The following is a 25,937-nucleotide window of genomic DNA, read 5'->3' as shown; positions in this document are numbered from 1 at the left end:
GTATAGGTGGGCAGAAGGACAGGGACCACTGGTGTCATCTGTAAGAAGGATATGGCTAGGAAAAACATCAGAGTGGGCCAGACTGATGATGGAGAGGAACATCTGCTGGTCTGGATTGAGGGACTCCCTGAAAGGGACCCCTCTTCACCCATATTCCAGGAAAGAATTTTTTTCCAAGGGCATGACAAGTGGGTTTCCTAGCAGAATGGTTTCTCTGCAGCAGGAGCAGAAATTATCCCCTTTGCCCACTGGCCATCACCCACCATCAGTCACCTCTCCCCACAGGATGCATTCGCCACTGTCCCTGCTGCAAAGTGGATACCACCAAGAGTCCATGGGATGTGGGCTGGCAGGTGCGTAAGACTTGCTACCGTATCGTGGAGCACAGCTGGTTTGAGAGCTTCATCATCTTCATGATCCTGCTCAGCAGTGGATCTCTGGTAAGGGGAGGCACAGTCCCTGCCCCCAAATCCTCCAGATAGGAATCTCCTACAATCCAAAGGCCCTGGAGCTGCATCGGTGGGTTCTCCTGACTACTAAGTTGAAAGTCCCCAACCTTGTCACTAGAAGGAGAGCTGCAGCCCAGGGCGAGGGCCCCTCTTAGCAGCAGAGCATGGGAGGTGTTCAAGGTGCCCGTGCTATGGCCTGCCAAACCTGGCTGCAAGCATTTGAGTGAGTGAGTGTATGCGTCCCACTATATAGATGGGGAAACTGACACTCAAAATGTTTAAAAGGCTTGTCCAAGGTCACCCAACTTGTCAGTAGCAAAACCCAGCTTTGCCCTTATTTAATCCCAAAGCCCCTGGCTTCCCACCCTCTGACCTCCCCAACAAACGGCCTTCTCTGAAGGCCTACAATACAAAAAGGACTATCTTTCCTTATCAAACCACTTCCAAATGCTACTAATTACTCCTTTAAAGCTCACAGAAAATCATTACAATAGCACTTCTCAAAATTTAATCTCCCAGGAGCTTGTTCAAATGCAGATTCTCATTCCATAAATCTGTGGCAGGGCCTGAGAATTTGCATTTCCAACAAGCTCCCAGGTGATGCTTGCACTGCCCTCAGTGACCCACACTTTGAATAACAAGGCCTTATGGGAATAGAGATTCAGAGTTGGGAGACATCTCTAAGGCCCTGGCTGAATACTGGGCTTTGTAGAGCAAAGAAGGAAGGTTCTCTCTGTACTGTGGCTTAAGCTCCTTACACAATCTCAACTATTCCGCCAATAGACCAAGGTAGACATAGACACAGGAAGGGACTTAACATCCTCAGTTGTTTGCATTTTCTAAATGAGGAAGTCAAAGCCCAAAGGCATGAGGGGCTTCAGGTAATTAGTTGAAGGGCTGGGAATAGAGAGTTCAGGGTGGCAGCTAATTAGTTGAAGGGCTAGGACTACAGTCCCGCTCTTCTGATTCACGGTTGCAGTGTTTTCACTCATCTTGCGCCTCATGTGTCATTTACTCTCTAAAAACAACCTACTAAATATCTAGGCCTCCATCTAAATGCCAGATTGTCCAGGAAGGGTGACAAAACTGCTCGGTGCATGGCCTCAGCTTTAGGGAGGAGCACAGGTGCGGGACGAGGCAGGATCTGAGAGGTGGGAGGAAAACTAGGGTGGCAATGACGCAAAGCCAAGGGAGAAGAGAGTTTCGGGGCAGGGACTGGTCTGCCATCTTGGGTGGAGGGGGAACTGTGTGACAGCGGCTGCAGGTGCCCAGTGCCCTGGCACAGGGCAGTGATTGTCCACACGGACCTCAGCACAGTGTAGAGGCCAAATTGCTGGGGCAAGAGGGGGCTGGGCAGTGCTTTCTCCACACCTATGCTCTTCTCCTTCCAGTCCTCCTGGATTAAAGTAATAACCACATGTGCTGTTGGCCAGGTGCTCTCCTCACTACGTCATTGGCTTGTGGGCCTTCTCTCCTCATTTTGCTTCTCTGCTCTCCCTTGCTCCCTCCCTTCTCTCTCTAACCGCCTTCTCCTCACACCCCGGTCCACCCCCCACATTCCCAGGAGGAAGCTCAGACCTGCAGCACTGCGCCAGTCCAGCCCGCCCCATGCACCTCTCCCTTCCCTCCCATCTCCTTCCCCTGGGACTGAACAGGCTGGCACCAAATTTAGCCTTCTTTAGGCTTTCACTTTGAGTATCTTTTAAAAATAACATGCATTTTCATCTGACAAAGTAAAGTACCAAAAAAATACTTGGAAATTATAGAAAAAGGTAAAAAAAGAATCATCCATTTCCCTATCACTCAAAGAGAAACTCACTTTGAAAACATGCTGGTATACCTCTTTCTCATCTTGCTTATGCATAAAATATACACATATTACAAAAATAAAACCACATTTATGCATTCTATAACCTCAGTACATTTTCTCAGTAAATAGTCTCATATTATCTCATTTAATGGCTATAACATATTCCTTTATAATTTATTCAACCAATCTCTATGTTTACTTCTAATACACATTGAATATTCCCTGTGTGTACTCCCTTAGAGACGTTGGATAATCTCCCATCTTAGTCCTCATCCTAGACACAGAATCGGAAGCTGAGAAAAGATGTGGGTTCAGTTGAAATCCGGCTTCAGCTGATCCCATGGAAAGCCCTGAAGCACAAAGGACACCAAAGAGCTGTCCCACCTTGAGGCAAAGAAGACAGCCTTGTAAATCCCCCTGTCACTGTCCCTGGCTGAGGGCTGCCCCAGCGGGGAGGATGAGCATTTCCCAAGGTGGACAGTTTCCTCCAGCCCAGCGAAGCCATCAGGAGGGGGGTGTCTGCATCCATGAACTATTAGCAGCCGACACTCCCAGCAGATGAAGGATAGGGGCACTGGCCCCTTAAAGAGGACCTGAGTGGGCACCAACAGCCTCCAGTGTCCTTAGGATTAGTGCTTGAAGGAGGAATTGCTAGGTTCCTGAAACCTCTGAGTCACATTGCCAATTTGGCTTCACACAGGACTGGCCAGGTTTTCACTCCTGCCAGTCACTTGTAAGACTGGCAGCTCCCCACAGCCACAGCATCCTAGGGTTTCCCCTATTCTTTTCCATCTCCACCAGTCTGATAAAAGAAAAACAGCATCTTCTTTTAATTTGAATTTCCTTGATTACCAGTGAGATAGAACATTCTTTTTCAGAGGTGTGTTGGCGATTCTTACTTTCATTTTTGTAAACTGCCTGTGAACATCCGTTGATGCTTTTATTTTTAAACAAAGTCACTGTTAGCATCCCTTTGGTTCACTTCCAAAATCCAATTTGAGAAGGTTTTCTTTCTCCCTTGCATTCAGCATCCCTGCAAGTATCAGCAGGGCTGTGTGTCCCCATTGGCCCTGAAGAAGTCATGCTTTGTATCTCACAGTACCTCCTCCACTATCCCACTTTACCTCCCCACAGCAAACAAAATGCTACTGGCAAGCTGACTACAAAATCCCCTTCCAGGGACTGTGGTCAAGGCTGGCTGGGTCCTTCCCTATCAGTCTGGGCCCCAGTGCTGTGGGTCCAGGCAGCCTGCCATTCTGCATCCTTTCTTCCTTCCAGGCCTTTGAAGACTACTACCTGGACCAGAAGCCCACGGTGAAAGCTTTGCTGGAGTACACTGACAGGGTCTTCACCTTTATCTTTGTGTTCGAGATGCTGCTTAAGTGGGTGGCCTATGGCTTCAGAAAGTACTTCACCAATGCCTGGTGCTGGCTGGACTTCCTCATTGTGAATGTGAGTGGCTCAGTGGGAACACGTGGGGTTTGGAGTCCTCCCCTCTGACTCCTGGCTACAGCTAGGGCAAAGGAAGCTCAGAGACCTGGCCCTCAAGGGCTACTCCAAAGAAAAGTTTTGAGCATTTAGTGAGGAGTCTCAGAATAGCCCTGACACCCATGAGTGGTAAAGTCCAGGCAGTATGTGACTGCGACACAATAGTGGCTGTTGGGTGAGTTATTAGGTCTCCATTCAGAAAGATCCCTGCAATCCTCTGCATTTTTACATCCAAAGTGAGATGACACATGCAGCTCTCAGAGGTCTTATGGCCCTGCATCCATAGATGGGTCTTCTGGACCTCGGGGAGCCATGAACTGTGAGCACAGAGAATCTTCCCACCTGCGGTTCTGTGGTCCTCACACCTGGCTGCACTTGAGAATCACCTGGGGAGCTATGAAATATGCAGCGACCGACCACCACTACCCCAGAGAGTCTGATCTTATTGGTCTTGGGTGGTGCCCAGGCACCTGTATTTTATAAATGCTCCCAGGCATTTCCAAGGTGCAGCCATGGCTTAGAACCACTGAGCTTATACTGCTGCCTCCTCCCCAGTGGCATTGAAAAGAACAGAGGGCGCATTTGGAGAGGTAATGAGCTGGAGTTCATGTATTCACACTCATGGTAACCTGTGGCCACTAACCCCTGCATTAGAGAATTGACTGTGTGCTTCTCACACATCAGACATGTGATTCCTCAGTCATCTCTTCCTCATCTTAACCACCACATTGCACTATCACTGTCTAGGCCACTATCTTCTTTGCTTTGCAGCATGGTTAACTGAGTTATCTGTTCACTGCCGCATAGCTGAGGGTTTCTGCAAGCAGGGTGAGGCATGTGCTGTGTTGGTCTCTGCCTGCCCCACTCCAGCAGCCGCCAGCAGCAAGGTCTGCCCAGCAGAGGTGTCAGGAAATGTGTCTGTATTTGGTGCTTGCCTCCTGAAGCTGGATGAGGTCCAGCACAGAACATTCTGTCCAGCCTCCTGTGCTGGCAGGTCCTCCACAGCAGGCCTGTGCATTCAATTCTCTTCTTCCCTGATGCCAATGCACTAGCAGCTTCAGGCCACTGTACCACAAGGATTAGCTGTGAGGCCTGAAATCTGAGTCATGGGTGATAATTCTGTGCATATAAAATAATTATTCATAAATGAAAGGAAAATTATTTATTCTGGTGTCCCACCCCTTTGGGGGCACAGTCACTCCTGCTTATGTTGATCTCACCAGTCTCAGTCCTAATCACCTTAAACGGTCATGCACTCATTTCATCCATCTTCCTAATGATTCTTCCTTCCAACCATCCATCCTTCCTTCCATACATTTCACCTTTTGTATCCAACCATTCAGTCTTCCTTTTTCCTTCCTCCCAAACATCCATCCATCTTTATTTCTTCCAGCTGTACATCTTCATCAGTCCTCCCGTTCCATCCATCCATTCCCATTCTTCTTTCCCTCTTCTCTTCTGCCCAATCTTTTATTCTAAACTTCCTTCCATCTATTCATCATCCTTAACCCTTATATCTTTCTATCTTTTGATTCATTCTTCTATCCAACTGTCCAATCATCTAACATTCTCTTCACTCATTCACGCATCTTCCATCCAAGCATCCTTCTACTCACTCATCCTTCTATCCACTCATTTTTCTATCTTTCCATTCTTGCTTCAACCTATCCATCTATTCTTCCTTTCTTCCACTTATCTGTTCATTCATCCCTTTCCCTTCCATTCATCATCCATTCATCCATCCTATCAACCTTCCAGTCATTCACTAATTTATTCCATTCATCTATTCTGTCCAGCTCCCCATCTTTCCATTCATGCATCAGTCATTTTACCCAGCCACCCATCCTTCTCTTATCCACCTATCTCATCTATCCATTCACTATTCCCTGCTTTCATACTTTTCCTTTCTTTTTTGTTTCTTCCATCCTTCCATTCAACTATCTATCCTATCCATCTTTTTGTGTCTGATATCTTTTAAAATTTTTAAAAATACATTTTATTGTATATATTTGTATTAGTCTACTTTCATGCTGCTGATAAAGACATACCTAAGACTGGGCAATTTATAAAAGAAAGAGGTTTAATTGGACTTACAGCTTCACATGGCTGGGGAAGCCTTACAATCATGGCGGAAGGAAAGGAGGTGCGAGTCACGTCTTATGTGGATGGCAGCAGGCAAACAGTGAGGTTGGGCAGGGAAACTACCCCTTATAATACCGTAACATCTCATGAAACTTATTCGCTATCATGAGAACAGCATGAGAAAGACCTGCTCCCATGATTCACTTACCTCCCACTGGGTCCCTCCCCTCCCACAACACATGGGAATTCAAGATAAGATTTGGGTGGGGACACAGCCAAACCATATCAATATTTAAGGGATACAAAATGATGTTATAAGATATATATATATATATATATATAAATGATTACTATACTGGAACATATTAACATATCCATCATCTCACATAGTTACCCATTTCTCCTCCTGTGGCAAGAGCAGCTATAATTACTCAGCGAGCAAAAATACTGAAAACAATATGCTATTATTAACTATAGTATTCATGTTATACATTAAATCTATCCTATTTATCGTTGTATCCTTTAATTCATCCCTCTATGCAATCACCCTTCAACTTTTCATCCAGCTGTACTTCTTTCTTTCTTTCCTTCTAGCCATCCCAATGATCCTATTTTTCTTCCATTTGTCAAACATCTAACTATTGAATACAGGATTGTCTTATGAAGTGCTCTGCAAGAAACAGAAGCACAGAATAAATACTCACTATCTCCAGGATCTTACACTTTAGTCTTTCAGCAGACAAGACACACACGGAAATAAATGTATTATAAGGGTGAATGTGTTGAGCACTGCTGGGGGCAATTAGTATCTTGGAGACACTGAGACATGAGCCTTCTTCCACTCTTGGGGTGGGGTGGTTGAGAAGTCTTCCTATGGGAAGTGGCATTAGATGTGGGGCATAGAAATGAGCAGGAGCAAGGAGCTGCGAGAGGACTGGGGAAGGCCCGTCTTAGCTAAAGGCTGACCCTGAACAAAGGCACAGACACAAGTATGCTCAGGGAACAATTTGATTTGGGTAGAATGTGTGGGTGAAATATGACTGGAAAAGTAGGTTGTGACAATATGACACAGGCTACAGAGTATGGAGCTTATCCTGAGGGTGATAAAGTACCAGTGATGTTTGGGAGTAAGAGAAAGACATGATCATAATCAGATTTGCAGTGGAGAATAGATGCACGGTGCAGTACTAGAGCCTGGAGACTACTTGGGAGGCTAGTGGGCTGAGCAGTGGGAATGGAGGTGGGCTTGGGTGGACAGACTTTGCTGGAGAGGCACAGCACCTGTCTCCCCCAGCTGCAGATTATCCATGTGAGGCAGACTTCCCAGGGGGCTGAGCAAAAGACTGAATAGGGTTCAGCATGGAACTGGCCCCAAACCTCCCTACCCTCATGCACCCAGGCAGCTGGGTCTCACCTGCTGATGTCTGGAGCCTTGCATGAATGAAGGAAGAGGGTCCCTTCCATTCCAGTTCTTTGTCCTGGTGGAATAAGCCACTCATCCAAAGAATGGACTTGCTTGGGGCTCTGCCACTCAAGTATAAAGCCCTTCTTTTCTGAAGCTCCTGTGTGCATCCCACCTAACTGCCAGGATAAGCTGAGCCTGAATTCAGCCCACCATCTGTGGTGTGGCTAAGATCTCACAGGACAGGGTCATAGCCTGGATCTATGACATCTCCCTGGCACCTTCAAAGTTCCTAGCAGGGGAACTTTTTTCATGTAAGTTTCTGTCCTTTGCAGTCTTTGGACCACCACTTAAAGAAAACTGACAGACCAAAAGGGGCTCACAAGTCAGTCATTATATCTCAGATATCTATTGAAGCTAGATCTCATGGACCCATACCAGAAACTTTTTGAAGAACTGCAGAGCTATCAGAACTTTGGAATTCTCTTAGTCTGACTTTTTCATTTTACAAAGGGTGAAAGTACCCTGGACTAGCCAGGCACTAACCCAAGCTCACAAAAAATCAGGGTTCAAATGGGAATTAGACCCCACCCAAACCACTATTCTTTCCACCCCACTTCTCTGAGCAAATATAATTCAGATTACTGTATTCCTCAGAATAGACTCTCAGCATAGCCCCTAGGAGGGAACATCATGTCTCCAAGTCTCTGAAAATCAGTTTCAAGGTTGTTGAGGCCTGACTGCTGCCCCTAGAGGGAAAAGGAAGAGTTGATTTAATACACTGGAAGCTTGGCCACCTACGTACCAGAGGTTGGTGATGTTAGAGACTGAGTTTTTCTTGCCCAGATTGTTTAAGAGAGTGGTGAATAAAATTTTTAATAAAAGGGAAGAGACAAAACTCTTTCTAGACCTCTCATTGGAGTTCCGAATAAGATGGGAGCTAGGATGATGGCTTAGACGTGTAGGAATGGGAGGCTGGGCAGGGAGTTCCTGTCTCCTTCCACGAGGACTGCCTTTCTGGAAACCTAGAGTGATGTTTCTGCCCTCTCCTGCACTCAGATCTCACTGATAAGTCTCACAGCGAAGATTCTGGAATATTCTGAAGTGGCTCCCATCAAAGCCCTTCGAACCCTTCGCGCTCTGCGGCCACTGCGGGCTCTGTCTCGATTTGAAGGCATGCGGGTAAGTCTGATCTCAAAACTTCTCTCATCTGGCCAGGCACGGTGGTTCATGCCTGTAATCCCAGCACTTTGGGAGGCTGAGGCGGGCGGATCACCTGAGGTTAGGAGTTCAAAACCACCCTGGCCAACATGCCAAAACCCTGTCTCTGCTAAAAGTACAAAAATCATTACCACCACCAGGTGTGGTGGTAGTGAGCCAAGATTGTGCCATTATACTCCAGCCTGGGTGACAGAGCGAGACTCTGTCTCAAAAAACAAACAAAAAACTTCTCTGGTCTGCAGGTTTTGGTAACCCTTCCCCCTTTATGCCCTCCATCCCACCAACCCTGAGCTCCAGGGCCCCACCTCCAAAGGTAGGCTCTGAGTCTTCACTTCCTGCTCTGACTTTGTGGTGCTGCATGTCCTAACTCTCTTAGTTCTCTTTCAAGTCTTGTTGTGGGCCCGTCTTCCCTTGTCACCCATAAATATTACAGCCACCAGGACCCAGACCTCACCCCCTTTGCTCTTAGTGAAGTAATCCTGAATCATCGCTCCACAAGCATCTATTATCTCAATCACCCAACTCTGCCTCTTATTGCCAACATCTCCAGAACATCCCAAGTTCTCTGTCTTTCCATGACAAATGAGTCTTTCCTCTAATACTCCATTTAAAAGTAGTGACATCATCAGTTCATTACCTCAGCTGCCACCCACTGGAATGCTTCTTCTCTCCTACCTAATGCAATCATCAGGTCCTGTGAATTTTTCCCTTCCATCCACCCCTTTCCTTATCCACCACTGTCAGCCTCCACCTTGCCCTAACTGCCTCCATCAGGACAGAATGCTCACAGCCAGAGCCTTGTCTTAGAGATTGCTGATTGACACCCACCTCTTCCTCATAATTACAAATGGCTCCCCAGCAGAAAGTAAGGTTTTGCTTTGCTCCACTATCATTGGCTGGAAGTAGTCATCATAGCTTCAAAAACAAAAGTGGGCTTTTGAAATTAACTTGTACCTTTACAAACACTAGGACCCGAAGATTGAAATAGTTTGAAATTTATTGTATTTTGTATCTAATAGATTCTCATTTGCTTATTTACAAATGAGCTATTTTGTGAATATGGATTTAGGTTTTCACTAGTTCTTGACCAAGGCATACTTTAAATTGTATTTAAATTGTGTTTGTGTTTTTTGTATGGTATTTAAGGAGAATAAGTCGAGGTTCTAGAAGTCTGTATGTGCAAGTACAATACACACACTCACACTTCTAAATGAGTGCAGTATGCTTGCAAACTCATCCATCTTCTCACTGCAACCCACCCTGAATGAGGTTAAGGGAAGAAGGCCTAAATCCATCTTCAGCTGCCCAGTGTCTCTCAGTCTTCTGAGTCTGAATTATTGCACTAATTAACCCACTTCTCTTGCTGCTTCCAAAGGCCACTGGCTCATGAAGCAGCCTGAATGAGTATAGAAAGAGATAGAATCCAGCAGAGGGGGTGGGGCATTGGGAGGTTCCAGGTCTTTCTCTATCTCCCACCAGGTGGTGGTGGATGCCCTGGTGGGTGCCATCCCATCCATCATGAATGTCCTCCTCGTCTGCCTCATCTTCTGGCTCATCTTCAGCATCATGGGCGTGAACCTCTTCGCAGGGAAGTTTTGGAGGTGCATCAACTATACCGATGGAGAGTTTTCCCTTGTACCTTTGTCGATTGTGAATAACAAGTCTGACTGCAAGATTCAAAACTCCACCGGCAGCTTCTTCTGGGTCAATGTGAAAGTCAACTTTGATAATGTTGCAATGGGTTACCTTGCACTTCTGCAGGTGGTGAGTCAACCATGAGATCAACCATATCTCTTGCTTTGGCTGCTCAATAAAATGGAGAGTCTAGGTTCCCAGAAGATGCTATGTGGGGACTTTGCAAGGAGTAGCACTCAGTGTGAACTGAGGTCATTCTCTATTCCTACAGACTATACCATGAGGCTAGAGGGCCTTCCTAGTGAATATGATATCACAGTGGTGCAATTACACAAGTGTGGGCTAGTAGAATAGCATAAAGGGATGGGCCTGCCATGGGATTGTTATCAGGTGGTGAGTTAAAACACAGAACCTGTACAAAATAGACACGGCATAGCCACATGTTCAGTCTTCAACTTCACATCATTTCCTAAATGGTAATAAATTATGTCTCATTAGGTCTATTGTAATGATATATAATGTTGGTGATAATGACAGTCAAACACATTCACCCTGTCTTTCTTTCTTTCACCATCCATTCAATCGCTCATTTCTTGCCTTCATCTACCTGTTCATTCAGTCCTCTGTTCATTCAAGTGTTAATACAATTACTTATACATTTGTCATGCAGTTACTCTTGAGTGTCTACATTCCACCATTGGTTCTTGCATTTATTCAACAAATAATCTCTGAGTAGCTCTGGTATGCCAGGCATGGTACTACTCAGCCCTGGGAGATACAGTCAAAACTGGGCTTGGACACTGATGCTGTATGAGAAACAGACTAATATGTGAATTAAAACAGCTCATCAAGTGCTGTAACAGGCCTAGGAGTGTAAGACCTAAGATGTCTTGCATGCTCTGAACATGCTGGAAGGCACACCCAGTTTCTAGACCTCAAGAATGCTAAAGCTGAAGGCAGGAACATAGAGGTCTTCTATTCTCAACTTCTCCATCTGGAAGATATACCATTCTTACATCATGTGCATAAGGTGGGAAAGTGGCTGAGAAAATGGCAGCCCTGAGAGGGGAAACCTTAGGCAAGTGCACAGAGCAGCCTTGTAGCAGTTGGCACTAGAACCAGATACCTAGACACTCAGTCCTCAGTCCATACTACATTCTGAAAGGCTCTGTGTCTTTACTGCTACTCTATTCTTAAACAGCCACGTGTGGGATTACTTTAAATCATCATATGAGATTAGTCAAGTAACCCAAGGGAACTTTCCCTTTCATTCTTTCTGCACAAGCCCTTTCCAACACAGGACTCTCTCCTCTCTCACTGGGCCACGATGGCTTGGGAAGGGTCCAGTATAGATGGATGGGCAGACACTGAGTGGCCTCTGCTCCTTGTCTCCAGGCAACCTTTAAAGGCTGGATGGACATTATGTATGCAGCTGTTGATTCCCGGGAGGTGAGTCTCAGCCCACTGTCCCTACAGCCTTCCCCTCTGTGCATTCTACCCATATCAGTCTGCATTTGAAATGAAGTGATGATGACCCTGGTACTGGAAGAGGCGATCACCCAGCAACCTCACACTGTCCCTCCTTGCAGCAGTGTCCAGCTGGCTCTCTGTTGAGTGTTTCAGCCACTGAGGCTTTCCCCCTTTCATCTACACTCCCCAGGCTTCTCGAGGTTTTCCTCTGTTCACCGTTGAGGAAAGCATCAGATAACCTCTAAGAGACAGTTCATGTGAGCCACTCCCTGGACAAGGGTGGGAGCAAAGCAAGGGTAGTAGCTAAATCAAGGTGCATAGGGAGGAATGAGGTAGAATCTCAGGAACTATCATAAAACCCAGGATGGGCCAGGCGCAGTGTATCATGCCTGTAATCCTAGCACTTTGGGAGGCCGAGGTGGGCAGATTGCCTGAGCTCAGGAGACCAGCCTGGGCAACACGGTGAAACCCCATCTCTACTAAAATATGAAAGAAATTAGCAGGACATGGCGGCTTGTGCCTGTAGTCCCAGCTGCTCGGGAGGCTGAGATAGGAGAATCTCTTGAACCCGGGAGGCAGAAGTTGCAGTGAGCTGAGATTGTGTCACTGCACTCCAGCTTGGGCGAGAGAGCGAGACTCAATCTCAAAAAAAAAGAAAAGAAAAGAAAAAGCCAGGCTGAGGAGACACTATTGGGGAATGACCACTTCCTGCTGTGGCAGGCACTGTCAATTCCCTGCCACCTCTTCCCTTAGCCCACTTCTGATTTCACCTGCAGGCTGCACTTCTGATTCTCTGTGTAAAGACTCCAAGGCTTAGGAGCTTGTGTAGCAACTTCTCCCCCAAGGACCAGGGATTTAATGTCCCTAGGGGCAACCCTTACCAATAAGTTTTGGGAGTCTGAGGATAAATACTCCACTTTCCCTGTCCCTTGGTGATACAATCCTGCATGTGCTCTACACAGTTACTCAGAGGACCCCAGTAGGATTGCGCTCCAGTTGCCCAAAATGATGCCCTGCTTAACAACATCCTCTTCACAGGCTCTTCTCCCATTCCCGCTTATTCTTCCCCACTCCCTCATTCCTGCTTCCTTGGATCACCTCCCAGATAAATCACCTGCACCCAGGTCCATGTCTTAGGCTTGGCTTTCAGAGTGAACCTGAACTAAGACACCCACCCTCCTTCCCACTCTCCCTTGTCTGGTCACAGGTCAACATGCAACCCAAGTGGGAGGACAACGTGTACATGTATCTGTACTTTGTCATCTTCATCATTTTTGGAGGCTTCTTCACACTGAATCTCTTTGTTGGGGTCATAATTGACAACTTCAATCAACAGAAAAAAAAGATAAGTGGGGCTCAGGGGTTTCTGGTTTCTGCCGTAGTGGTAAGCCTTATATTTGCTGTTCCCTGCCCAGCTCTGGCCTCCTGACAAAAGCCAACACTACTCACAGCCCATCACTTTAATATCAGTGCTAACCCTTGCCCTGTGATTGCTGTTGCAGGAAGAGTTGCATTTCTCTCTGTCAGCAATGCCCCACTAACATCCTCACTCAGGGTTCACATCTCAAAGGGATCTTGGTCTTCCCAACTGGAACCAGGTGTGTTAGATGTGTTCCAAGTGAGCCCTGGGAGAATACAAGCAGGGAAAGAAAGGGATCTAGAACTTGCTGACCTGTTGGGGGATATGATCCCCACAAAGGACTGAGTCAGGGCACCTCAGGAAAGGCCATGGCCCAGCACTGGCAGAATCCCAACCCTCCTTGGGATGGGGAGGAAGGCTTGTGCCTCCAAGGGTGCCGACTCTGATTAATAGGAATCGAATCCCAGATAACCTCTCATGTTTATAAGAAAATGTCAGGGCAATAAAGGTATAAAGTATTTTCCTATTATCCTTTCATTTAATGCCTTCCATACCCCTGAGGTAGATAGGCGCTGTTCTAGATTTGCGTAACTGAGATCCCGAGAGAAAAGGGGCTACATGGATAAGTCACAGAGTACATGCAAACCTGGGTTTGCATTCCTGACTCAACTACTTGTGGATGGCTCATGCTGGCAATATTTTAAACCTCTCTGAGTCTCAGTTTTCTCATTCATTCAATGGGGCTAATAATACCTACTCTCTGGATTGTGGTGAGGGGTAAACAAAACCCTGAACAAAGATCACTGAACATAAGACAACTTGGTGGTGCAGTTGCTAGCACTGTAACAGCAGAGGGGAGTGTGACTGGCAGCACCTCAAGAGCACCAGATGCTGTTGCTATTAACAATTTAAAATATATACCTACTAGGGCAGGCATTCCACTTACAGGAAATCCTTGCCCAGGGTTCTGAGCATAAGAAGAGGACAGCATAGGTCTGGGACAAGACAGTGCTATTTAGTACCCTGGGGAGGTTTGAGATTATTGAAGCAATCATTTCTCTCATTTTACAGATGAGAAAACTGAGGTCAAGAAACAGATTACAGAGGGAGATATTAGGTAACGGAAGGAGATGAGCTAGTGACCAGGCTGGGGTCACTGAGAAACTGCATCTACTGAATCCTTGGTCAGAGTTCTCAGCATGACCTCACCTGGAGCTCACCTACCCACTGCCCTTGCCCTTTCCTTCTCTCCCCCCATAAAGATGGTCCTCCCAGAAAGCCCTTTGTGTCCACAAATCTTCTCAGATCTCCTCAGATCTCCTTTCAAATTCCACAGATCTCAGCCCACTTTCCCAGCATTTGCAGGGACTAACTTACATAAACATGTTATTAAAATAGGTGGCTTTCAAATTATGTCAGGAAGCTAAAGGTGAGAGCTTGAATGAAGAAAATCCAAAGGGCCCCTAAAGAAAAACTAATACCCAATCCTAAGGGAGGAAAACATCTTTGTTGGTGCAGTTTCTGGCACTGTAACAGCAGAGGGCAGTGTGACTGGCAGGGCCTCAAGAGAACCAGAGGTCCCTCTGAGACCAAGGACCCAAGGATAAGGCAGTAATTGTCCTCATCTCCTCCTCTCCAGAAAAGATTTGAGGGCTTCTGTTCCAGAGTCTTTGCTTCAAGGTCCTCAGGAAATCTCTTGACCCCTGGGAGGGACTGTGACTCTAGAAGCCCAAAGAATTTTACTGGAATGAACAGGCTAGATCCAAGGCTCAGATTTGAACCAACATGTACCTTCTCCTTGAGTCCTGTTTCCCAACCCTCCCCACCCTTTATCCAGCATCTCTGGATCCCTGGAGAACAGAAACTGGCTTTGCTTTAGAGACCCAGGCAGGGAGTCAGCAATGGAACTCAGTCCCACCGTTCTGACACTGGTTGTGGCAAGACACTCCTCGATGCTGGGCTTGGTGTGTCTATCTGCAGAGGAGGGGAGAAGGTTGATATGATCCTTTCTCTCCTGCCTGTTCTGATTTTGGTATCCGTAGGGGGTTCCTCTTGCTTTAGTAACAGTGTGGCCCTCTCTGCACTTAGGGGGCCAGGACATCTTCATGACAGAGGAGCAGAAGAAGTACTACAATGCCATGAAGAAGTTGGGCTCCAAGAAGCCCCAGAAGCCCATCCCACGGCCCCTGGTGAGCCCCAGAGGTTTCCTCTAGCACAGCCTGTCTGTGAATCCAACATGACAGTCTATGCCTGTGTCAGGCAGGGGCCTGAGGGAGTGCTGTTTATGGAAGAGAAGATCTGGGTTGACGTTGGGATGAGGGTGATGAGGGTTCCTAGGCCCAAGGAATGAGAAGTTCAAAAGAAGCAACTCTGGTCCTCTGGAGTAAACATACCTTTTACAGCTATTTGAAATGAATCTGTTGGGGGAAGCACTGAGTTTCTCCAACAATTTTAGAGTTCAAGTACAGGATTGGAGGCAGGTTAAGCTAAGTGACAGTAAGGGTAGTTAGAACCCAGGGATTAAACTTGTGTGGTTATGTATCATGGTCTAGGTCGCAGTGGATCTCCAGTATCACCCTATATTCTACCCCACACCTACAGATATAGAGAGGAAATGACAACAACCCAACTCCCCTGTCGGGATCCAAGATGCAGTCATGGTAGTGGTCAAGTGGCCCAGTAGGAACCAAAAGTTATCCCAATCGAGTTTAAAGATTAGGCAAAAATTAGGGCCAGACTCTAGTTTCACTCCTTTTTTCATAAAGATCTCAAGAGACATGGCTTTGCGTTCCTCCATTAAATGTACTACCCATACCACACATGATATCACCTAAGTTCTTCTCAGTCCTCTGCCAGAAGATAGAAAACATCAAGCCTCTGAGAGGCCCCAAGATAGCACTTTTTTGGGAATGGATGAACAGGTTTGGGGGTGAAGATGCTGATGTGTCAGAAATTATTGTTGATCCTCTTCAAAGATCTTCCAAGCCATCCACTCCAGTGAATGGAATTGGCCCTGTGTCCTTCTACATAAACTTTCTGTGGCTAAGATGCAGCATTAGTGAAGAAAATCAAAGGTATTGCTGATGGCACAATTTCATTAGCCCTTCTCCACACAAGGGAAAAGTCCAAAGGACATTTAACAAAGGAACAAGCCTTTCCCTAAATGAATTATGGAGACATGCATTCTGTTAGCCAAGGTATTAGATTTTTTTAAATCAAGGTATAGGATTTGCATAATTTACTTCAAACTTTGTCAGAACAAAGTGAAAAACATTTACAAGAGAAAAAAGTGATGACTTTTGACACTTTATTTTGAAATAGTGGTCATGAATTTATTACTAGTCTAGATTCTGATAAGAAGTATTACAATGGGGAGTGGGGAGTGATAGGAGGTTCAGACCTCTGTAGGGGCAGAGCTTTCTTCCTAAATCACCCATACAATCAAGATAACTGGATTTGAGTGAACCTGAGCAAAAGTCCTTAGGCTCATTGAGTATCCCTCCATCAACAAGTTCAATGGAGAGGAGCAGGCTCAAAATTAAAATTAGGTGAAAGGCTGAGTCCCAACCACATTCAAGTCATGGGTAATGAGAGGAGGACCCTAAGACTTACTGAGAAGCAAGCAGCTGAGTCCACACTGGCCTTTACTTGTGGCTGGAGTAAGGTTGAATCCACATTTGAACCAGATGCCAAGGAGGTGTGTGCTAGGGACAACCCTTGGCAAAATCGTGAAAGTTTTTGGCACCTTCCCCCACATACTACTCAATCTCTCTTTGACATCCCAGTTTCTTCCCTCTCATCACCCAACCCCATAGGCTGCCAAAGAAAGCTTCCTCCCCTCAAGGAAGACAACATTCTTAGGACAAGATAAATCATATTTCAAAAAGGGACCCTGGAGAGGGCATCTACCTACAAAGGCATGACCCTAATGTTGAAATTCCAGGCAGTAAATAGGAGTGGGAGACGGAGTTGATGGTCAGGCAGGAAGACCTGCAACAAAATCACCATTTCTCCTAATTAAGCTGCAACTAAGATCCTCCGAGGATGGCACAGGGGGAGACCCCCACATGTGGAGGGGAAGTGAAACCTCATAACCAATTCTGTTCCTGAGATTCTCCATCCTTTGAATGGAAGAAGAGTGGATTAGTAATTCACTCTCAACCTTTTGCTAGCCTTAGTGGAGGAACGTGGCTCTCCCCTTAATATTCTGGCCCAAGCAAGGTAAACACTCTTTCCTTTGTTCCCTAATTTCACATAGCTGAGGCAAGGCTAGAACATTTAAACAAAACTTTGAAGTGGCAGGGATGCCAACAGAGAAATCAGCACAAAGCAGAGACCAAGCAGCACCTGCAGATGGCTGCACTCCAGGACCCATAGGTCTTGGACCATCCTAGCTCCTGACCAGCATCCAAATGGCAGGCAACATCTTTGACACCCACATGCCCAGTGGCACAAGCCTGATCATCTTCCCTCTTCAAAGTCTAGAACCAAGAAAGAAATCCAAGGAAAAAGGAAATTCCCACTCCCAACTAAGACCCTTCTTCCTAGGCCCAGCTTGCTTTTGGCCAGATTATTGGCCCTGGAATGTCCACCTTCTCCCCTTAGGAGCCCCAAAGTTCAAGCTGGTCATACCAGCAAAGCACTGACACAGGATTTCTGCCCCATCAGTTCATGGGTGCCATTTCATGACAGAGCTTACCTGGGACCACATAGGAGCCTCACACACCTCCTCTCACCTCTGATGATGCTCAGGCTCTAAATCTTGTTTCTTCCATAGGAAAAGCTAAGGATTCCACAAGACTGGGAAATTTTATTCTTTAACATTCCCTGCTACAGAAATCAATAAAAGCAGCTCTCACATACTCCACTTTATAGAAATATAATAGGCTCTAGAGAATATCACATCATCAATCACCCACTTCATCGTCTCTGAGAGCACCAAGGGTTGCAAAGGTATGATCCCTGACCGTGGGCTAATCCAAGAGCAGCTAGCAAGCTACTCCATTCCCTAAAGTCAGAATATCCAGGGCAAACTTCACACCCAGCCACTTAACGATGATGTTGCCTGCTCTGTTTAATTAGAAGTCATGTGACCATGAATGGGCCTGTATTTTTTCACCATTTTCAGTGATGAAATGGAAGGGATTAGTGGCTCAGCAATCCCCCTCCTGCCCCAGGAAAGATGTGAGCCAGCAGTTCTGCCATGAGCAAAGGCCAGTTGGGTCTGATTCTTTGCTCTAACCCAACAGGATAGCAACCCATCCCCACCATGAAGCAGAAGGCAAGGATCAGCCTCATCACAGCACTTCCCCCTCTGCTTGCTCTGCAGCTCCCGTGGGCTCCCTGGAAGGGATCAGACAGGTTCTTCTCTTCCTCCCTCATAGCCACTCATGCAGAGGCTTGCACATCCCATACATTCAGTATGTACCCTTGGTATAGAATTGAATTTAGTCAAATAAAGGGTGACTTTAAATTTTCATTTGAGCTATGGTTAACTCAGAGCTGCCCATTCTGTCTTCCGTTCATTTACAAATTTGCAGAGCATCTGTTGCAGCCAGGCACTATGCAGACACCAGGGTTAGAGCAGTGAGCAAGGACAGACAAAGTTCCTACTCTTACAGTTTACAGTCCAGTGGCAGAGGCAAACAGTTGGCCAAAAGTTGCACATATATGTTAATTCCTGGCTGGATAAATTGTCAAGGGAGAAAAAATGGGGTGAAGAGCAAAGGATGCTCAAGACTGAGCCTCGAAGAACTCCGATGTCTAAAAGTTGGGTAAAGGAGACTATAAAAGAGCATCACAAATGGCAAGAAAAGAAGCAGAAATGTAAGGCATGGTGGAAACCAAGAAAGCAACATTTCAAGGTAGAAAGGTACTAGGCAATATCAGACAAGTGTCCTTGGATCTAATATTATGGGAAGTCATTCATGATCTTAGTGAGAACAATCTCTGTTAGGATAGAGGCAAAAGCTCTGTTGATGTGGGCTGAGGAGTGAATGAGGGACACTGATTGTGCACAACTCTTTCAAGAAATTTTGCTTTGAAGGTGGGAAGAGATCTAAGATGGTAGCTGGAGGGAGAAGTAAGTTTCTGAAAGATTCTGCTTTAAGTTAGGAGAAACTAGGTCATTAGAGATTTGTGCAATAAACCAAGAGACAAAGAGTAATGCACGTGGACATTAATGTTGCCTAGAATAATAGCCAAGAGTGGGCAAATATGGCCAAGAGCCTCACCCATCATTACTGAGGTGGAGGGACCAAGAGTTTGGCAAGCGGCAGTAATGAAGAAGTGACAAAACTAGGTGGCAAAGCTTCAAAGCAAGAAGGGGTTTTACAAGACACAGGAAGAGCAGTGGTGTGGAAGGGTCAGTGGTGAACAAGGAGAACGCCAGGCCTAACCCCTGAGGTACATGGGGTAGGGGAGACTGGCAGCCTTTGAATAGGGGGAGATATGTGCAGATCAAGGCAGGTGAGCTCCACAGACGTCAGGAGAAGTTTTGGGAGAAGGTCAAAGCATGGGGAATGGGGTTGGGATCAAGGACTCACAGAGCAGTAAGATGTTCACAGCACTAAAAGAAGAGAAGATCACACTAGGAGCTTTTTAAAGACACCATAAAAATAATCAGATGTAAATGATCTCTTGGTTATCCAGGCCACTCTGCCTCCTTCCAAGATGCAAACAACCAAGACTTGACCCTACGCCCTATACCTGCATTTGCTTAGGCATTTGCACAGCACCAGGAACAGAGGGAACATTTCCAAGAATAAGTTTCCCCTTTGCACTTGACTTTACTCTCAGCAAAGTAGCTCAAATTAATATTTCAAGCTGCTCTTGAACTCTTGCAATGTGCAGGGCACTGCAGGGAAACAAAGTTAAGGAAGGTATAGCCCTTGTCCTCAAACAGCTCATTGTCTAGTAGAGAAGACGCATATACAAAATGCTAGAACTCGAGGCTGACTGAAAAGTGGGATCCCCAAAGGGACAGGGTAGTGTGGTGTCACGTGACTAAGGGACACTCCATGCAGTAAGTGGAGCTTAAAAGAGATGGATTACTCAAGACTGTTGGAATTTAGACAGCCAAGAGAGGAGACAGGAGGGCACTGTGAATAGAGGCAAGGGCACAGACCAGGACAAAGGAAGGGCCTGGTGACATCAAAGGGCCAGGAGAGGTATTAAGGACTTGAACTGGGGCAATGAGGTACAGTCAACTAAAAGTGAAATTTTGGAAGAGGTAAGGATAGTATTTGGCTTCTGTTCAGATGTGGAGTGTGATGGAGACAAAACTCATCTATGGATAACACAGATGCCTGGTTTGTGCTGGCCCAAAGGCCCTGATGCCACTATCTCTTGTTTTCTCAGAACAAGTTCCAGGGTTTTGTCTTTGATATCGTGACCAGACAAGCTTTTGACATCACCATTATGGTCCTCATCTGCCTCAACATGATCACCATGATGGTGGAGACTGATGACCAAAGTGAAGAAAAGACGAAAATTCTGGGCAAAATCAACCAGTTCTTTGTGGCCGTCTTCACAGGCGAATGTGTCATGAAGATGTTCGCTTTGAGGCAGTACTACTTCACCAATGGCTGGAATGTGTTTGACTTCATTGTGGTGGTTCTCTCCATTGCGAGTAAGTGGGCAGCCACGTGGTGGGGAAGCCCCACCTCTGCTTGGGGGTCTTTGGGATGCTCTTCTAAAACCAAGGATATAACCAAGCAACTTTTTGAAATACGTGTTTATGTCAGAACCCTGTATTTGCAGCTTTCCAAGAGTAGCAAGTTTTAAATGCCTTGGGCTGCTCTCTCAGTGAAATGAAGAGATTCTCTTGGCCTTCTCCATGCTCACACGAAGTGTTTTCAGGCACCTACTGTGTGCACAGCCCATGACTAGAACCTCAGGGGCTGACAGGGAATAATCACTCCTCCTGAGAACCTCAGACCGTAAGATGATGGAGTCTCCAGCAGACCTTACTTTTACGGTCTTGAAAGCAGGGGGCAGGTGGTGTAATGTGAGGTGAGTCTTAAAATCTGTTCTGGAAAAGGAGATGGATTGCCATCAAAGTGAGGAAAGACTGGGAGGAGATTGTTCAAAGGAGATTCTCAAGTCTAGGGCCTGGAATTAAATCTCTACACAACTGTTCTATTAGGGAACATGAGTGATAGAAAAGTCAAGATATCAATGCCAAGAAATTAATACTGTTAAGGCCCAGTCTGGGTGTTGTTGAATGACAGGCCCAGTATTTTGGGCCCAGTGGTGTTCAGAGAAAATTACTAGAGTTAGAGGCTAACATGGGGAAATGGAGCTGCCTTGACTGAATACTTCCTAAGTTCTGAGCACTGAGCTGGGCTCCATGAATGTTCGCAGCAGCCCTGTCAAGCAGGTGTTATTATCCTCATTTTATACATTTAAAATTGAGACTCAGAGATCAAGAATATTATGCAGGGTCACAGAGTTTCCAAGGGTTGAAGCTGAATTTAGAACAGGCTCCAATCTTCTAATGAACTTGCTGCCTGTCACCAACAGCCAAGAGACTGTCCCTGGGCTTATGGGTTAGCTGAAGTTTGACCCTATAAAGACCAAATCACGCTCACCAGCTTCACCTGGCATTATAAATGTATCTTGATTGGTTATATCCTGACCTGCTTACTTTTCATGTCGGGGTGTAGCTGTAGATTTAATTTGCCACTGATTTAGTAACAAGAGCTGAGAGTATCTAAATACAACTTAGCAGCATTTCATCAACCTCCCCACCTTGGTGCTGAAACACAGCCTTGGGTTGCGTGTATTTCCGGGGATTTCAGTTTGTTTTTGTTCTTGTTTTATTTTGATATTGCTGCTCTGTTTTTTAACACTTTATTGAGGTATGATCCACATGTAAAAAGCTATACGTGTTTAATGTACACAACTTTATGAGTTTGGAGATAAGTATACACCCATGAAACCATCACCACCATCAATGCCAGAAACATGTCCATAACCTCCAAATATTTCCTCTTGCCTATTTATTTATTTATTGGGTGCTAGGAACACTTAAGATTTATTCTCTTGGCAAATTTTTAAGTAGACAACACGGTATTGCTAACTATAGGCACTATGCTATAAGTAGAGCTCTAGGATTTATTCATGTCACATAACTGGAAGTTTGTACACTTTGACAAGTACCTCCCCAATTTCCCCTCCTCCCAGCTCCTGGAAACCACCATTCTATTCTCTGCTCCCATGAGTTTGACTATTTTAGATTCCTTATATAAAGGCAATCATGTCGTTTTTGTCCTTCTGTGTCTGGCTTATCTCACTTAGCATAATAGGAGTTTTTGTTGGTTGGTTGGTTAGTTGTTTTCATTTTTGTTTTGTTTTGTTTGTCTTCCAAAATGAAAGATTCCAAAGGCTATTTTGATTTTATATTAAAGAAGGGAGCTTGTTTGTGTATCAGTAATATAGAAATAAAACATAGCCAAGTACTTAGTTCTATGATGGGGATATCTTAACTACCAGTTCCTGTGGCTTACAGGGTAGCACCATCCGCTGGGGCAGGAATCCCTTATAGAGCTGGAAAATAAGCAGAAAAACCCACATATCAATCTTTCTGCCCTCTCTCCTTACCTCCCTTTCTTCTTTCCCACCAACAAGAGGTGATTGAGTATCTAATTGTTACAAGTACAAGGACCCATTCTCCCTTAAAATAAGATCCTGGAGCAAATTAAAATGTGCTGTAGACCAGTTGTCTGGCAGAAAATTTTACCAGAGTATGTAGACAAATAATGTACCCTACACGATGGGAACATGTCCTAGTTAAACTGGAATTTCACAGAAGGTCTTCCACAAAGATTTTATAATCCAAAATTATAATTATTTCCCAAGTCCCCTTCTACTTTCTTCCTCTTTCCAACACAATATTGTGACCCATGTGCATAACAACAAAGGGCAAGGAGGGGAGAGGGCCCAGGGAACCTGGCAAGGAGCGAGAGCTTGCTGCTACATCCCTCACCATTTTTCCTGTGAGATGTTGAACCCTCTCTTACCTAAAGGCCTTGCCTCATCTTTGGTGGAGGCCTTTGGTACAAATAGGGCTCCCCAGGTCCCCACGACCAAAAATCAAACATCTTCAAGTTAGACATCATATAGACGGACATATACATTCTTTATATTTCCAACTTTGTTCATAGTTGGAGTTGGGGGCAGTAACTGACTCCCCCAAAAAAACCTATCTCCAGGCCCTAACATAAAGTTCAAAAACAGCTGGAACCGAAAAAAAAAAAAACAAATTAAGGCATTGTGCAGACAGCTGGTCATTCAAATCCCTTATGCTTTAGCTGTCAGCCAGTTGCCCGAATCCTCAGGCCCCCTTGTAATTAACACCAGGGTCCGTACAATTAGCCACAGGACTGGGTGCCAGAAACAGAGTCAATCTTCACAGTAGGAGGTAGGGAGAGGAATCATAAGGGGTCCTGGCCTTCACAGAGCACAGGACCAGGGTGGAGGAAAGGGCATGACCCAAAGGCTGCAGTATCAGGGAGGAGCAGGGTCTGTGTCATAGGCAAAAACAGGCCAAAGACTGTGAGCCTGTGGAATAAACTGCAGTCACTTACAGCTGAACTTGGCTGCAGAAGATAAGTTTTTGACTGTGGAGGTTGACCAAGAGGATATTCTAGGTGGAGGCAAAGATAACATGGTAGGAAGGGTAAGACTGATGAGGAAGAGAGGACTTATGCAATGGGCATTTACTGAGCCCCTACTTTGTGCTACCTACCATGCCAGGCTCTGAGGGCCCAGAGTCCTCAAATGTGGATGCCCAAGTGGCAGTCTATACCAAGCAAAGCAGAGTGCCATCACAGCCAACTTTGTCAGGTCTCATGGCTGGAGATACTAATTAGATAATTTCTCCCTTCTTTTAAAGGCCTGATCTTTTCTGCAATTCTTAAGTCACTTCAAAGTTACTTCTCCCCGACGCTCTTCAGAGTCATCCGCCTGGCCCGAATTGGCCGCATCCTCAGACTGATCCGAGCGGCCAAGGGGATCCGCACACTGCTGTTTGCCCTCATGATGTCCCTGCCTGCCCTCTTCAACATCGGGCTGTTGCTCTTCCTTGTCATGTTCATCTACTCCATCTTCGGTATGTCCAGCTTTCCCCATGTGAGGTGGGAGGCTGGCATCGACGACATGTTCAACTTCCAGACCTTCGCCAACAGCATGCTGTGCCTCTTCCAGATCACCACGTCGGCCGGCTGGGATGGCCTCCTCAGCCCCATCCTCAACACAGGGCCCCCCTACTGTGACCCCAATCTGCCCAACAGCAATGGCACCAGAGGGGACTGTGGGAGCCCAGCCGTAGGCATCATCTTCTTCACCACCTACATCATCATCTCCTTCCTCATCGTGGTCAACATGTACATTGCAGTGATTCTGGAGAACTTCAATGTGGCCACGGAGGAGAGCACCGAGCCCCTGAGTGAGGACGACTTTGACATGTTCTATGAGACCTGGGAGAAGTTTGACCCAGAGGCCACTCAGTTTATTACCTTTTCTGCTCTCTCGGACTTTGCAGACACTCTCTCTGGTCCCCTGAGAATCCCAAAACCCAATCGAAATACACTGATCCAGATGGACCTGCCTTTGGTCCCTGGAGATAAGATCCACTGCTTGGACATCCTTTTTGCTTTCACCAAGAATGTCCTAGGAGAATCTGGGGAGTTGGATTCTCTGAAGGCAAATATGGAGGAGAAGTTTATGGCAACTAATCTTTCAAAATCATCCTATGAACCAATAGCAACCACTCTCCGATGGAAGCAAGAAGACATTTCAGCCACTGTCATTCAAAAGGCCTATCGGAGCTATGTGCTGCACCGCTCCATGGCACTCTCTAACACCCCATGTGTGCCCAGAGCTGAGGAGGAGGCTGCATCACTCCCAGATGAAGGTTTTGTTGCATTCACAGCAAATGAAAATTGTGTACTCCCAGACAAATCTGAAACTGCATCTGCCACATCATTCCCACCGTCCTATGAGAGTGTCACTAGAGGCCTTAGTGATAGAGTCAACATGAGGACATCTAGCTCAATACAAAATGAAGATGAAGCCACCAGTATGGAGGTGATTGCCCCTGGGCCCTAGTGAGAACACTCCAGCCTGGATATGTTCAGTTATGATGCGTCCTTCTGCTCTGTGTTAACTCTTTCCCATTGCAGATCACACCCAGCTACAGCCTCACCAATGCATGCCACTGGTCACAATGTCAGAACTGGGCAGGGAATGCAGCTGGTAACCACCTTTGAAAAAGCCATCATACACAAAAAGGAGTCAGAAGCTAAGAGCACTTCCACTGTGATTTCCCTTCTGAATTTCAATATCAGATCATGGGTTCTCTTACTCTTCAGAAAATATCCCTTGTCCTTTTATTTTTATTGTAATCAGATTATATTTACTGAGACAAACTTCTCAGGACCAGAACTTCCAAAGATATAGAACAAGAACATTACTGAAGGTCCAAGGTAGTCCTCTGTGAAGCACCATATAGAGATTGGCAATGTTATTTAGGATTTTGCATGACTGCATGTGAGAGCTGTCGGACAACTGCTCTGACCCAGGGTAACACCTGTGGCCTATGTCATGAAAAGCCTTTGAGATATCCATTAAAATTAATATTTTTAAATGTATGTCCACACCAGCGTTATATCATAAAGCATCATTTTATTTTTCTCTTATTTCTGTAATGCTGACCTGTATCATGAGTCACTTACCCCTCACTTTCTGGGATCCTGATATTTTTCACTTTGAGATTGAGGCTGGGTGGAGCAGGAAAGAGCACTGTCCTGGGATCTGGAAATGCCAGTTGGAATCCTAACTTTTCCACCAATTGTCTGGATGACCAGGGCTAAAGTCTTTCCCCTCTTAACTTCAATTTCCTCACTTGTAAAATTGGTGGGAAGGGAAGAAAATGAATGCTTTCTATAGACTTCGCATCTCGTGTTGTAGAACTCAATGGTGCCTGCCCCATTTATATGGGAAAAACACTCTTTTCTG

At 45.8% G+C, this 25,937-nt stretch overlaps 1 protein-coding gene across 3 annotated transcripts in view; it reads left to right on the top strand.

Moving 5' to 3' along the window:
• The window catches only part of SCN10A (sodium voltage-gated channel alpha subunit 10), a 96,086-nt gene extending 71,058 nt beyond the window's left edge, over positions 1-25,028 (top strand). For all 3 annotated transcript variants that reach the window (XM_019023082.4, XM_019023081.4, XM_004033869.4), the window contains 9 exons: positions 286-440; positions 3,538-3,711; positions 8,291-8,413; positions 9,932-10,216; positions 11,483-11,536; positions 12,765-12,902; positions 15,002-15,106; positions 20,277-20,547; positions 23,815-25,028. In XM_019023082.4, coding sequence (XP_018878627.4) covers positions 286-440; positions 3,538-3,711; positions 8,291-8,413; positions 9,932-10,216; positions 11,483-11,536; positions 12,765-12,902; positions 15,002-15,106; positions 20,277-20,547; positions 23,815-25,028 — 2,519 coding nt within the window. The remainder of the gene's footprint in view (positions 1-285; positions 441-3,537; positions 3,712-8,290; positions 8,414-9,931; positions 10,217-11,482; positions 11,537-12,764; positions 12,903-15,001; positions 15,107-20,276; positions 20,548-23,814) is intronic.
• Positions 25,029-25,937: the final 909 nt, after the last annotated feature.

This window comes from Gorilla gorilla, chromosome 2 (assembly GCF_029281585.2).
Source record: "Gorilla gorilla gorilla isolate KB3781 chromosome 2, NHGRI_mGorGor1-v2.1_pri, whole genome shotgun sequence".
Classification (NCBI taxonomy): Eukaryota; Metazoa; Chordata; class Mammalia; order Primates; family Hominidae; genus Gorilla; species Gorilla gorilla.
This window is presented reverse-complemented; position numbering and strand designations above follow the sequence as displayed.